Source organism: Rhinopithecus roxellana, chromosome 13 (genome assembly GCF_007565055.1).
Source record: "Rhinopithecus roxellana isolate Shanxi Qingling chromosome 13, ASM756505v1, whole genome shotgun sequence".
Taxonomy (NCBI): domain Eukaryota; kingdom Metazoa; phylum Chordata; class Mammalia; order Primates; family Cercopithecidae; genus Rhinopithecus; species Rhinopithecus roxellana.
This window is the reverse complement of record NC_044561.1, coordinates 124,189,896-124,202,789: the sequence shown is the minus strand read 5'-3', so window position 1 is coordinate 124,202,789 and position 12,894 is coordinate 124,189,896. Positions and strand designations below refer to the sequence as shown.

Sequence of the window (12,894 nt, the reverse complement as noted above, 5' to 3'; positions counted from 1 at the left end):
TCCTCCCATGCAGCAGTGCTGCAAGGCCAGGGTTGCAATGAAGGCAGGTCTCAGGCAGGTCTCAGCTCTGCTCTGGCAAAGGGGCCCCAAAGGTCTGAGGCATCCAGCCAGCTCCTCCAAGCTCATGTCCTTGGTCTCAGACCTACAGGCTTTGTCCACATCCTAGGCTGGTGACAGCATGTGTGTGTGTCATGGCTGGAGTGGCAGAGGCCCTGTGGGAGCTGCAGACCCAGGCCCCCTCCATAGGTGTCAGGCTATGTGTTCTGCCAGAGACCCACACCTGTTTGTGTGAGGGGAAGGTGCCTGCACAATACTGTAGCCAACCAAATACCATAGTGTCTTCAATACCTACTCATTTCGCCCATGGAAAATTATGCCTAAGCCACCATATGGGTCAATGAACGCTCCAGCCCAGATCCGAAGAGATGCCTTTAGCACAGGGACGTGTGGCAGTGTCTGGAGATGTGCCAGGCTGTCACAGGCTGTGCTCCTGGTGTGGGGACACTGCTGAACACACAGGACAGCCTCCACAGCAAAGCATTACATGCCAAGGTCCAGGGACCCTCCCATAACCAATTCTAGAGTGAGGGCTTCTGATTGGAGAGCCTCGCACTGCATATCCCTTAGTCACTCATGGGATCTAGGTCAGGCGTACACGCACCTGCACCACACTGCCTATACACAAGCACTTTACACTTTACCTGTATTGTATTTATTTATTTTTGGCTCACTGTGTTGCCCAAGCTGGCCTCAAATTCCTGGGCTCAAGTGTTCCTCCTGCCTCAGCCTCCCAGGTAGCTGGGACTACAGGTGAGTGCCACTGCACCTGGCTCTTTATGCAGGCGTTTTAGGTGAGTCATTGGAGGCACAATGCTACCAACTTGCCACTTCAGGTGGCTCCATCTCGATGAGCCTCAGTCTCCTTGTCTATACAATGGTAACAGTGCCCCACACCAGGGGAGCTGTGGGGGTGAGTGAGAGGCTGTGTGTCCAGTCCAGTGTCTGGGGTTTTAGAAAGACGGGGTCTGCTCAGCGGGTGCAGAGCACAGGCTCGAGGCCAGACTTCCTGGGTACCAGGAATTCAGTAAGTGAATTCTTTGAGCAATGCCTGGCACTGCACAAGTCCTATAGCCGTGTTGGGTACCACTGGCATTATTGCTGTTTTCAGGGTTTGTTTGCGTGTGTGTGTTGGAGTCTCGCTCTGTCACCCAGGCTGGAGTGCAGTGGTGTGATCTTGGCTCACTGCAACCTCTGCCTCCTGGGTTCAAGCAATTCTCCTGTCTCAGCTTCCCGAGTAGCTGGGATTACAGGCTTGTGCCACCACGCCTGGCTAATTTCTGTGTTTTTAGTAGAGATCCGGTTTCAACATGTTGACCAGGCTGGTCTCAAACTCCTGACCTCAAGTTATCCACCCACCTCGGCCTCCCAAAGTGCTGGGATTACAGGCATGAGCCACCACACTCGGCCTGTTTCCGGTTTTTGATAGTCAAACAAAATTGCTGGGCCTGGAACAGCGACCACCAGGTCACCTCACTCCCTCAGTGTCAGGGGTCTGTCTGCAGTCCCCAATTGCTCTCACCTCATCTCAGTCCCTCCTGCCTGTCCCCATCCTTATCACTGCTCCTACAGCTGGAGACCAGGGTGGGGTGCATTTGAGATGGGATCCCCAAGTCAGCCTGTGCTTCTTGGAGGCCCAGCTTCCCCAGCTCCCTCCCACGACCCCATCTTTATCTGCCTTCACCCCCCACGCCCCGTGCTCTCTTCCCCAGCCTGTGCAGGCCCCAGCTGCCTTCCCACCTGGCGCCCCGATACACAGCCACCCCCACAGTGGCCTCAAGAGGCTTCTCTCCCAAAGAGAGACTTTGTCTTCAAGGTGACTCCTGGCTGACCCCTGGCATGGCTGGTGGGAGTGGTGACGGGGCAGTGATGGGGCCATTTGAATTAAAACGCTCTCTGGATAATTCACAGAAATTCATGAGTCATCTTTATCTGGGGAAACGCCAGTGGAGTGGGCTGGGACCCAGGGCTGCAGACTGATAGACAGAGGGAAGCGGCCTCCCTGGACCCCGGTCCTCACTCCTGTACCTGCTGTTGACTGGTCTGCGGGCAGGAGGCGTCCCTTTGCCTGCAGTCCTGGGACAGTGGACCGCAGGGGACACTGGGGCTTCCCAAGGAGTTGCTTGTTCTTCTCCTAAATCAGAAATCAGGGCACTCATCATCTCTCTGTCCATCAGGCCAGCTGTCCTCTGCACAGAGACACCTTGGGTGTCCCCTCCTGGCTCCACATGGTTCTGGAGGATGGCAGAGCCAGGACCATGGGCTGCCGTGAGGGTGGTTCCAACCTGCTCTATTTAAACCAAGGGCCCTTTAAATTTGTCTCTTTTCATTTAAATACCTTCTTTAAAAACAAGCAGGCCGGGCATGGTGGCTCACACCATGTGGATCGCTTGAGGCCAGGAGTTTGAGACCAGCCTGGGCGACATAGCAAGACCCATCTCTATAAAATATATATATATATATATCTTTAAATTTTCTTTTTTTCTTTCTTTCTTTCTTTCTTTTTTTTTTTGAGATGAAATCTTACTTGGCTGCCCAGGCTGGAGTGCCATGGTGTGATCTCAGCTCACTGCAACCTCTACCTCCGGGGTTCAAGCGATTATCCTGCTTCAGCCTCCTAAGTAGCCGGGATTATAGGAGCCCGCCACCACACCCGGCTAATTTTTGTATTTTTAGTACAAACAGGGTTTCACCATGTTGACCAGGCTAATCTCGAACTCCTGACCTCAGGTGTTCCACCCGCCTCAGCATCCCAAAGTGCTGGGATTACAGGCATGAGCCCATAATTACAGGCGTCTGCCTGGCCCCAAAATTTTTTTAAAAAAGACAGAAAAACTCCCTGCCCCCAGGAGCTAAGATTCTTGAGAAGGATACTTGATTAACTGATGAATAAGACAGTCAGAACTGTGAGTTCTTTGAAGAATATGGGTGGGGGGCAAGGCCACATTAGCCAAGGGGGTCAGTGAGGACCTCTCTGAGGAGGTGGCCTTGGTTGTGAGGCCTGCAGGCTGGGAGAGAGCGATATGGAAGACCTGGGGGAAGGGAGGGGTGTGCCAGGCAGAGGGCACAGCCAGGGCAAAGGCTGGAGGGGGGCTCCAGCTGAGGCCCGTGCTTTGGCAGGGAGGAGGAGTTTGGGTCCTTCTGGCTTTTCCAGTTGCCTTTGGGTGGTCCAGGCAAGTTGTGTGACCATCCTGGGCTTAGTCTTGCCATCGGTAAAATGAGCGAGTTGGACTCTCGGACTCCACACTTTCTCAGGCCCCCTCTGGTACAGGCAAACTGGTTCCCAGAGAAGCCTCCTCGGGCGCCCGTCTGTCTTCTGTGTAAACTCACATTCCTCTTCCTGGGCTATTTTGCCATTTCCTTTCATGCGAAACCAAAGGAGCTATTTTGGAAACTCCTATAAGCAAACTAAGCCCTGGCTGGCATTTGAGTGGATAAAAAAGAGCCCTAAGTGAGGGACTCAGGCATAAAAGCCACCCAGCCCCGAAAGCCCATGACGTTAAATTTAGATGTTTTACCTCTAAATGAGGTGAAATTGCAGGTTCCCTCTGGCTGGCAGTGGGGAGGAGACGCAGGGCAGCTTCGGCCAGCAGTGAGCAGGACAGATTTAGCGGGAGTGGGCTCTGCTTCCTCCAGCCACACCTTGGGGACGGAGGTCCAGGACAGTCCCCAGTGTCTGGGAGCATCTGGCTTCCTCTCCCCACATTCACCAGCCAGGTCTGAACGGCATCAGTTCTAAGTGCCAGGCCAGAGAGAGGCAGCGAGGGACACGGAGTGGAAGAGGCTGTCCTGTCTGCCACCAAAGGTTTGGGAACTGCATGACTCTGTGCCTCCCTGCTCTGCCCTGGGGCCCAGCGGGGTCTCTGCCCTGTCTCTCATGCCTGCAGAGTGCTGGTTACCCAGGGCTGCCCTAAGCCCCCCAAGCGTCCCTCCTCTCTTTCCAATGCCTCCCCAGGGACCTCCTAGACCTGCCCACAATCCGGTAGCTAAAGGGTTAATGCCAGCCCCAGCAGGCGTGGTGATACATAGTGGGAGGGGACAGGGTCTTCAAGACCCTGCTCCAGCACCCAGCCTCCACTTGCTGCTGTGCGAGTGCTTAAATATCAGGAATGTCACCCTTAGTCGCAGGTGACAAACTGGACTTATCAGGAGCTGTTCGCTGAAGGCTCCTGAGATTCTGGGTCTCAGCCTGGCCATCGCATCCCCAATCATCCAGGGGGATATCTGTCTCTTTTACCACAAGAAACACAGCTTGGCTGGACTCCAGGTGAACGTCATGGATCAGCCCCACTAGGCCCAGCCGGGAGGGGGCGCAGCTGAGCTGCCTGGGAACCGTCACTGTCCGCCGGCCCCAAGGGGCCCACAGGGGCTGGGGCTGCAATACCCTGAAGCCAAAAGAGGTTGGGCTTGATTTTTCTCGGCCACCACCCAGGGCTACCTTTCTAGCTTGGCAGGTCCACCTCCCAATCCTATTTCCATCCTGGAGCCTCTTCCCTCCTGGAGGAGGTCTGGCTCCTGGGAGGGGGGTGTGTCCTCAGCAGAGCTCGGGGAGCAAGCGCAGCCTAGTCCCGAGGCCAGGCTTTGGAGTCCACGCGCCCAGGTCCACTTCCAGCTCTGGCATTTCCTACCTGTGTGACCTTGGAGGGCTCATTTCCGTCCTCTCTGAGCCTCGGTTTCCTTCTTTTCTTCCTTTCCTTTTTCTTTTCCTTCTTTCCTTCTTTCCTTTCTTTCTTTTGAGACAGGGTCTCACTCTGTCAGCCAGGCTGGAGTGCAGTGGTGCAGTCTCAGCTCACTGCAGCCTCGACTTGCCGGGAAGTCTCCAGTGATCCTCCCACCTCAGCCTCCCGCGGTAGCTGGGACTACAGGTGCATGCCACCACACCCGGGTAATTTTTGTATTTTTTGTAGGGACCAGCTCTCACTAGGAGACCCAGGCTGGTCTCGAACTCCAGGGCTCAAGTGATCCGCCCACTTCAGCCTCTCAAAGTCCTGGAATTACAGGCGTGAGTCGCCATGCCTGGCATGAGCCTCGGTTTCCTTATCTGCAAAATGGGGGATAATAATAGTACTTGTCTCATATGGTGTTGGAGAATGAAATGACGATTTTAAGTCCTTAGAGCAGGTAGCAAGCAGCGCTGGCTACCCAAGGGTCAGAGGCAGGGCCACCCATCATCCTCAACAGCTGCTGCAGCTTTTGTAAATAAAGTTTTACTGAAACACAGCCATGGCATAATTCATTTACATAATGTCTGCAGCTGGTTTTGCTCTAAAATGCTAGAACTGAGTAGTTGTGACAAAAACTGTATGGCCTGAAAAACCAAAAATATGTACTATGTGGCTTTTTATTTGTTTGTTTTTGAGATGGAGTCTTGCTCTGTTGTCCAGGCTGCAGTGCAGTGGCTCGATCTCGGCTCACTGCAACCTCTGCCTCCCGGATTCAAGCGATTCTCCTGCCTTAGCCTCCAGAGTAGCTGGGACTACAGGCGTGTGCCACCACGCCCAGCTAGTTTTTGTGTTTTTAGTAGAGTTTCACCATGTTGGCCAGGCTAATCTCGAATTCTTGACCTCAGGTGATCCACCCACCTCAGCCTCCCAAAGTACTGGGATTACAGGTGTGAGCCACTGCGCCCAGCCTTTCTATCTGGCTTTTTACTGAAAACATTTGTCCATCTTTGCCTTAGAGTCTAGCACATAGTGGTTATTATTATTATTCTTATTACTGTTATTATTCCAGCACCTTCCTCTCGGGCTGCACAGCCTGGTGAAGTAGGGGAAGCAGCGTCAACCTTTCCTTCATTGTTTTCTGGTTCAATAAAGATGTGTTATCAATCTTCCATGCACCTGGTCCCTGCCCGCAGGGAGCTCCCTGTTTAGGATGGGGAGATAGACAAGTCACCATTCACAGTCCACTCTCACAGAGGAAGTCAGGGGCGTCCAGAGGAAACACCGGACACAGCTAGGAGTGGGGAAGTGTCCAGGAAGGCTTCTTGGGGGAGGGGACACGTGGGCTGAAAGATGAGGAGGGTTTAGCCAGGAAGCCAATCCATGTGGCGATGGCATGTGGAAGAAGGAAGAGCCAGACTTCAGTTTGAAAAATGTGTGTCCTGGTCAGGCATGGTGGCTCACGGCTATAATCCCAGCACTTTGGGGAGTTGAGGTGGGTGGATCGCTTGAGCTCAAGAGTTCAAGAACAGCCTGGACAACATGGCGAAACCGTCTCTACAATAAATACAAAAATTAGCTGGGTGTGGTGTGCCTGTAGTTCCAGCCACTTGAAAGACTGATGTGGGAGGATGACTTGAGCCCAGCAGGTGGAGGTTGCAGTGAGCTGAGATTGTGCCAGTGCACTCCAGTCTGGGCAATAGAGCCAGACCCTGTCTTAAAAAAAAAGAAAGAAAGAAAGAAAGAAATATGTGTGTCCCTGAGTTGCCTCTCACCTCTCAGAGCCTTTCTTTCCTCATAAGAAAAATGGGGCCACTGAACCTCATAGTGCTGTGAGTGATGAATCTGCTGTCAGGTTCTGCAGGTCTGCTCCGAACCTTAGTTCCCCTCCTTTGTCCTCCTGTCTCTCACACTGAGCAGGACGACCTGGGGCTTGTTTTGAGCATTGCATGGGGAGGAACTGCTTAGCAATTGTCCTTCTTTCTGACCTTGAAGTGGAGTGACTGAGGTGAAGCTCCAGGAATGGCCCAGAAGGCTTCTGATGGGGAGGTGCAGAGGGAGGGGCTGGGGAGACCTCTTTCAGCTCCAGTCCCCAGGCTGACTCCAGAGTACGTCCCAACTACACACCTTGGGGAATCCCTCCCTACTCCGTCCTTATTCTCTTGTCTGGCTTGACTGGGGGGATCAAGCAGTTTGAGCAGCGTCTCAGGCCCTGCACAGGTGCTGATAGGGGCAACAGCAGTGAGGAGCTCATAAATGTTTAACAAGCAGCAGACAAAAACTCTAACTTGTAGAACTTGCCGCTTTCTGTGGTGTAAATACTCTTACTGTGCCTGATTTCAAACCACCAACATGATGTCAACAGGCTTACAAAATTCCTGAACATTTAACAATGGACTGTTTTTTTTTTTTTGTTTGTTTGTTTGTTTGTTTTTGAGTTAGAGTCCTGTTCTGTTGCCCAGGCTGGAGTGCAGTGGCATGACCTTAGCTCACTGCAACCTCCACCTCCCGAGTTCAAGCGATTCTCCTACCTCAGTCTCCTGAGTAGCTGGAACTACAGGCGCCTGCCACCACCCCCAGCTAATTTTTTGTATTTTAGTAGACAGCGTTTCACCACGTAGCCCAGGCTGGTCTTGAACTCCTGAGCACAGGCAATCTGCTTGCTTCGGCCTCCCAAAGTGCTAAGATTACAGGTGTGAGCCACTGTGCCTGGCCCAGTTGACTCTTGTGAGCTGGTACAAGCTGGCTCAGCACAGCACAGCATAGGAGGGGATGGTGGGAGACCTCTTTATTGGGGGGGGGGGGGGGGCGTTGCAAGGCCCCAGTGCAAGGCACTCCTGACTGCAGGTAAGACAAGCTCTGACATCGGGCATCCTCAGGTTCTAAACCCAGTGGTCAGGTGCCCTGCTGGGGCCCCTGGGCTAGTCTCATCACTTCTCTGAGCCTCAGTTTCCTCATCTATGGAATTGGGTCATCAAAAGCTCCTGCTCTTAAGAGGGTTGTGTGGATTTCATAATTTACATAAAGCATTTAGTGCAGGGCCAGCTTAGTAATGAGAAATGAGCACTTGGTGAATGATGCCTCAACTTCTCCATCTGTACACAACACTGCTAGTCACGAGTTCATAGCTGTTCATGGATTCGTAGCCACTCACGGGGCACCAGGCTTGCCACACAGCGAGTGGTCAGCAAATGCTTGCCACCTTCCTCCATCAGGGCTAGAAGCTGCTCACTTCTCACTTGGCTCTCCCTGAGTCATCTGGCTCATCTGGGTCACCTGGCTCACCTGCAGGGCTGGGGTCTTAGCCAATTGCACAGAGAGAGCCAGCCCTTCTGACGTGTCTCGTGCACACTGTGGGCTCTCAGGACGTGCTCTCCTTGGTCCTTCCAGCAGTCTCCATGGGAGGTCCTTTCTGAATTCCCATTTTACTGTTGTGATCACTGAGGCCCAGAGCCTGAGTGGCACAGCTGGGATTTGAGCTCAGGTCCACCTTCTTCGTTGCCAAGCTTTCCTGTGTACAGCACATGTGGAGCTGTGGGGTGGGGGATATATGGGAGGAGGCTTGTGGAGGCTGCACAGATCTGCCAGGAGATGCAGTAGTAGATGCTGGGAGGATGTGGCTCGATAGAGGAAGTTTTACCAGGCAGAGGCCCCCAAGTGAGCAGAGGTGTGGCAGGGTGGACTTGGCCCCTGGGGGAAAGAGATGTTGGAACATGGGGGTCTCATCGTGCAGGAAGATGAGGGCCTAGGTGGACTGGAGCTTTTTCATAGGTTTCATCTGGGCAGTGGGGTCCCTGGAATCCTTGGATTGACACCACCCTGGCAAAGGAGCAAAGTATGAAACTATAGCAGCTGAGATTTAGGTTAGATATGAAGGAGAACTTTCCAGTTGCCCGTGCTGGAAGACGCTGACCTACATTCCCAAGGGATAGGGTGGCATTTTCCCAATCTAGAGATGGTTTGGAAAAAAGAGAAGATGGCCAGGGCTTGGGGTTGACCCCATTGCAGGGCAGGTCGGAGACGGGGCAATGGATTGGGGTGGAATCAGCCCTTGACGCCAGCAGCCTGGCTTCATGTGAATTGGGCTTTTCCACCCCCTGCTCAAAGCCCTCCCATGGCTCCCAGTCACCCTTGCCCCATTGTAAGGCCAAGCCCCTCCTTGGGGCTACCAAGGCCCCTTGGGACCCGAGCCCTGCCGGCCTCTCTGACCTCATCTTTAGCCCACTGAGCTTCTTGCTGTTTCTGGATGACACCAAGGCCCCTCATGCATCCTGGCCTTTGCTCAGGCTGTTCCCTCGGCCTTGGACACCCTTCCGCTTGACCCCACCTCAGCCTTCCTCCTCACCTCTTGGGCGCCTCTTCACAGCTGGGTCAGATGCCTTCTGGGGACCCCCATCACTCCAACACAGACTGTATCATCACTGTTTGGCCCTTGAGGATAGGGGGACTTGGCCTGCCTTGCAGAGTTCACCTGTGTTAGGTGCTCAGGGAGGGCTGGAGGAGGGGGGAGGAGTATCTGTGGGGGTGAGAGGGCTGTGTTCAGGAGGTGCCATCCTCCTGCTCTGGGAGGCAGCATTGCCCAGCATTGGGGACCTGAGCACAGAGTGCAGAGTACAGACACCTGGGTTCGAATTCTGTTCCCATCACCGTCCCCCATCAGGTCCCCTACCCTTATGGGACCTCAGCTTGCTGACCTGTGAGCCAGGCACAGTACCAGCCCCCACAACACTCTGGGGCCGTAGTGAGGTCTGTAGGTGGTGGTGGAAGGTGGCTGACCTGCGGACAGCACTCGCTGGATGGTGGTACCGGGCTGACTCTCCTGTCCTCTCCTTGCAGGTGACCATCATGTCAGTGAGGTTGCGGTTCCTGTCCCCTGGGGACACAGGGGCTGTGGGGCTCGTGGGCCGGAGTGCCTCCTTCGCGGGCTTCAGCAGCACACAGAGCCGGAGGATTGCGTAAGTTCCGCCCGTGTCCTGTGTCGGGGTGCAGGGGCGGGGCTTGTTAATGGGCAGGGACATCCTCCTCCTGCTGCCAGAGACCCAAAGGCTCACTCTCAGGCAGCCTTGCAGAGAGAGAGAGAGAGAGATTGAGAGACAGAGAGAGATTGAGAGAAACAGAGTATCTTGGTGTTGAGATAAACCTATCATTCCCTTGAGACCTGAACGGTTATCATTTCAAATGCTCCAGAAGTTGATCTGCCTGAGCTTAGCAGGTCCACTTGGCAGATAAAAAAAACTGAGGCTCTGGCTAGGCACAGTGACTCACGCCTATAATCCCAGCACTTTGGGAGGCGGAGGCAGGAGGATCACTTGAGCCCAGGAACTTGAGACCAGCCTGGGCAACATAGCACAACCCCATCTCTACAAACATTTTTTTGAAAAACCAAAAAGTCAGGTTGGGCGCGGTGGCTCACGCCTGTAATCCCGGCACTATGGGAGTCTGAGGCGGGCGGATCACTTGAGGTCAGAAGTTTGAGGCCACCCTGGCCAACATGGTGAAGCCCCGTCTCTACTAAAAATGCAAAAATTAGTTGGGTGTGGTGGCGCGTGCCTGTAATCCCAGCTACTTGGAAAGCTGAGGTGGGAGGATCACTTGAACCTGGGAGGCGGAGGTTGCAGTGAACTGAGATCGCACCACCGCACTCCAGCCTGGGTGACAGAGCAAGATGCCATCTCAAAAAACCCACAAAAACACCAAAAAACAAAAACCAAAAAACCAGAGGCTCAGATAGGTGGAGCCACTGACCCAAGGTCACAGAGCAAAACTGGCGCAGGGCTGGGTCTCCTAAGGGCAGGGTTGGGAAGGAATGTTCTTCCTGTCTGAAAGACTAGGCAATGGGGCCACCTCTTCTGGCTCTGTGACCTGGGGCAAGTGACCTCACCTCTCCAGCCTTGTTGTCTTCATCTGAACAGTGGGAATTGTGGGTGCGCCCTGCTCCTGGGGCTGTCAGGAAGGAACTAGGAGGGAGGCAGGGCCAGCAACCTATGTGGCCGGTGCTGTGGGGGGTTATCAGATGAGGGAGCAGGCTTGGCACAGATGGGCCTGAGGGACAGCATTGACCCTGTGGCCGAGTTCCCGGGGGATGCTGGCCGGGCCAGGCCCTGCCTGCTGCCCCGTCCTGTGTCTCCTCTGGCTTTAGGTACTAAGTCCCTGGGCGGAAGGTTGTTTCTGCTCCCGGAGGCCACAGCCTGATAAGCTCAGGCCTGCTGCCCCCTGGCTCCAGGGCCTCATGCCAGGCACTGTGCAAGCCCTCAGGGAACCGTTTACGAGCGGGCAGGCCTGAGGACTGGGGCAGTTTTCCGATATCCTGAGGGGGGCCAAACCTGTCTGTCGGAGCCAATGGGGTGGACAGGTGGGGGTCCCCAGCCAGAGCAGAGTGCAGAACCCAGTAGGTCAGTTAGTCAGTCAACAACCAAATCCCAAATCCCACCATGCTCTTCCCCGACTTGAAACCCTGCAGATTCCCATACTGCTTAGAATAAATCCAGTGCCCTCCTGGCCTAGAGGCCCCTGGGACCTGGTCCCAGCAGCTTGCCTCCCTCCCCTCCCAGCCTCAGGGCCTCAGCACACACACATGCCCTCCTCCTGCAGCTCCCACCCCACTCCTCCACCTCCAGTTCCTGCTGAATCACCTGCAGGCATTGACTTCCTGCTAGGTCCTGGGGGAGACCCTCCATCCCCAGACCAGGCCAGGTCCCTCCTGTGTGTGCTCCCTGAGCTCTTTCCCAGGGATGTTTGCTGCTGGGATAGAACCCCACCTCCACCCTGCTGAGGTCAGCCCACCCAGCTCACTAACCTTTCCCTTTCCCTGGGGGCTCCCTTCCCATGGGTGCCGGGACCCCAGGGTTAAGATACTGGAGTGTCCCAGCTGAAAGCACCTTAGGAATCCCGGTTCACGCAGCAGATATTCATGGAGCACCTACTTAGGCCCTGTCCTGGGCTCTGGGGACAGACCCAGTCCCTACCATCCTGGGAGTTGATGGCAGCAAACAATAAGCCAATGATAATTGAGACAGATCCAGCTGGTGGCAGTGCTGTGAGGGAACTGAAGCCGGGGTGGGGGAGGGCAGCCAGGGTCTCCTGGGAGAGCCTAATGAGGCAGGGGCATGGGGAGCAGAGGCAGGAAGGGACAGAAGAAGTGGATCTGCGTGTATGCAGATGGGGGTGGGCCGGGAAGCCTTCAGCAGGCGGAGGCAGAGGCGAGTGCAGATGTCCTGGGTGGGAATGAGCTTTTAAGGGACAGAAAGCAGGTGTGTGGCTGGCATGCATGACAGCAGTCAGGGAGGGAGGAGGACCCTGCAGGGTCTCGTGGGCTGCAGTGAGGAGCTGAGACACATTCTCAGTGGAGGGGAGCCTGGGAAGGGTTTAAGCTGAAGCCCCAAGACAAGAAAAAATTCGGCCAAGGCTCCAGAGCGGTTAGTGCTCGGTGCCCCGACTCCAAGCCTCAGAGGGCAGAAAGCGTGGGGGTGCTGCCTGAGAAAGGCACACAGTAGGCACTCCATAAGTGCTGCGGAGAGGAGGTGAAGTATAAACCAGCCAGGAAATGATGCTGTTTCTCGACTTAACCATTTCTGAGCTGCCTCTTCCTGGGCTTTATCAGAGGCCCCCACTTTCTTGTAGGGGTCTGTAATCAAGGCTGGGAAAGTCAGCTGTGCGGATTACCTAGCTAGGGGGCCATCCAGCCCAGGTGACCCTCTCCAAGCTGTGTGCCCCGGAGTGAGGCTGGTCCACTGAAGCACTGTAGGGACCCCTGTGTGTGCTGGAAGAAGCGGTAGCGTCTGCAGACCCTGTAGCCAAAGGCAGCTTCATGAGCAGGCAGCCCGCGCTCTGTACTGTGATTGGATGCTCTGCTGCTGTGCTCTAGAAAGTATTTTTTGTGGGTCTCACTCTGTCACCCAGGTTGTAGTGCAGTGGTGCGATCTCGATTTACTGCAACCTTGACCTCCTTCGTTCAAGCGATCCTCCCACCCCAGTCTCCCAAATTTTTTTTTTTTTTTTTTTTTTCTTGAGATAGTTTCTCTCTGTCACCCAGGCTGGAGTGCAATGGCGCAATCTTGGCTCACTGCAACCTCTGCCTCCCAGGTTCAAGCGATTCTCCTGCCTCAGCCCCCTGAGTAGCCGGAGGACTACACACCACCATGCCTGGCTAATTTTTGTATTTTTTTTTCTTTTGAGG

General features: G+C 54.6%; 1 protein-coding gene across 3 annotated transcripts in view; it reads left to right on the top strand.

Moving 5' to 3' along the window:
* The window catches only part of RIPOR3 (RIPOR family member 3), a 106,018-nt gene that overhangs the window by 51,009 nt on the left and 42,115 nt on the right, over positions 1-12,894 (top strand). For all 3 annotated transcript variants that reach the window (XM_030914148.1, XM_030914147.1, XM_030914149.1), the window contains exon 2: positions 9,555-9,673. In XM_030914148.1, coding sequence (XP_030770008.1) covers positions 9,555-9,673 — 119 coding nt within the window. The remainder of the gene's footprint in view (positions 1-9,554; positions 9,674-12,894) is intronic.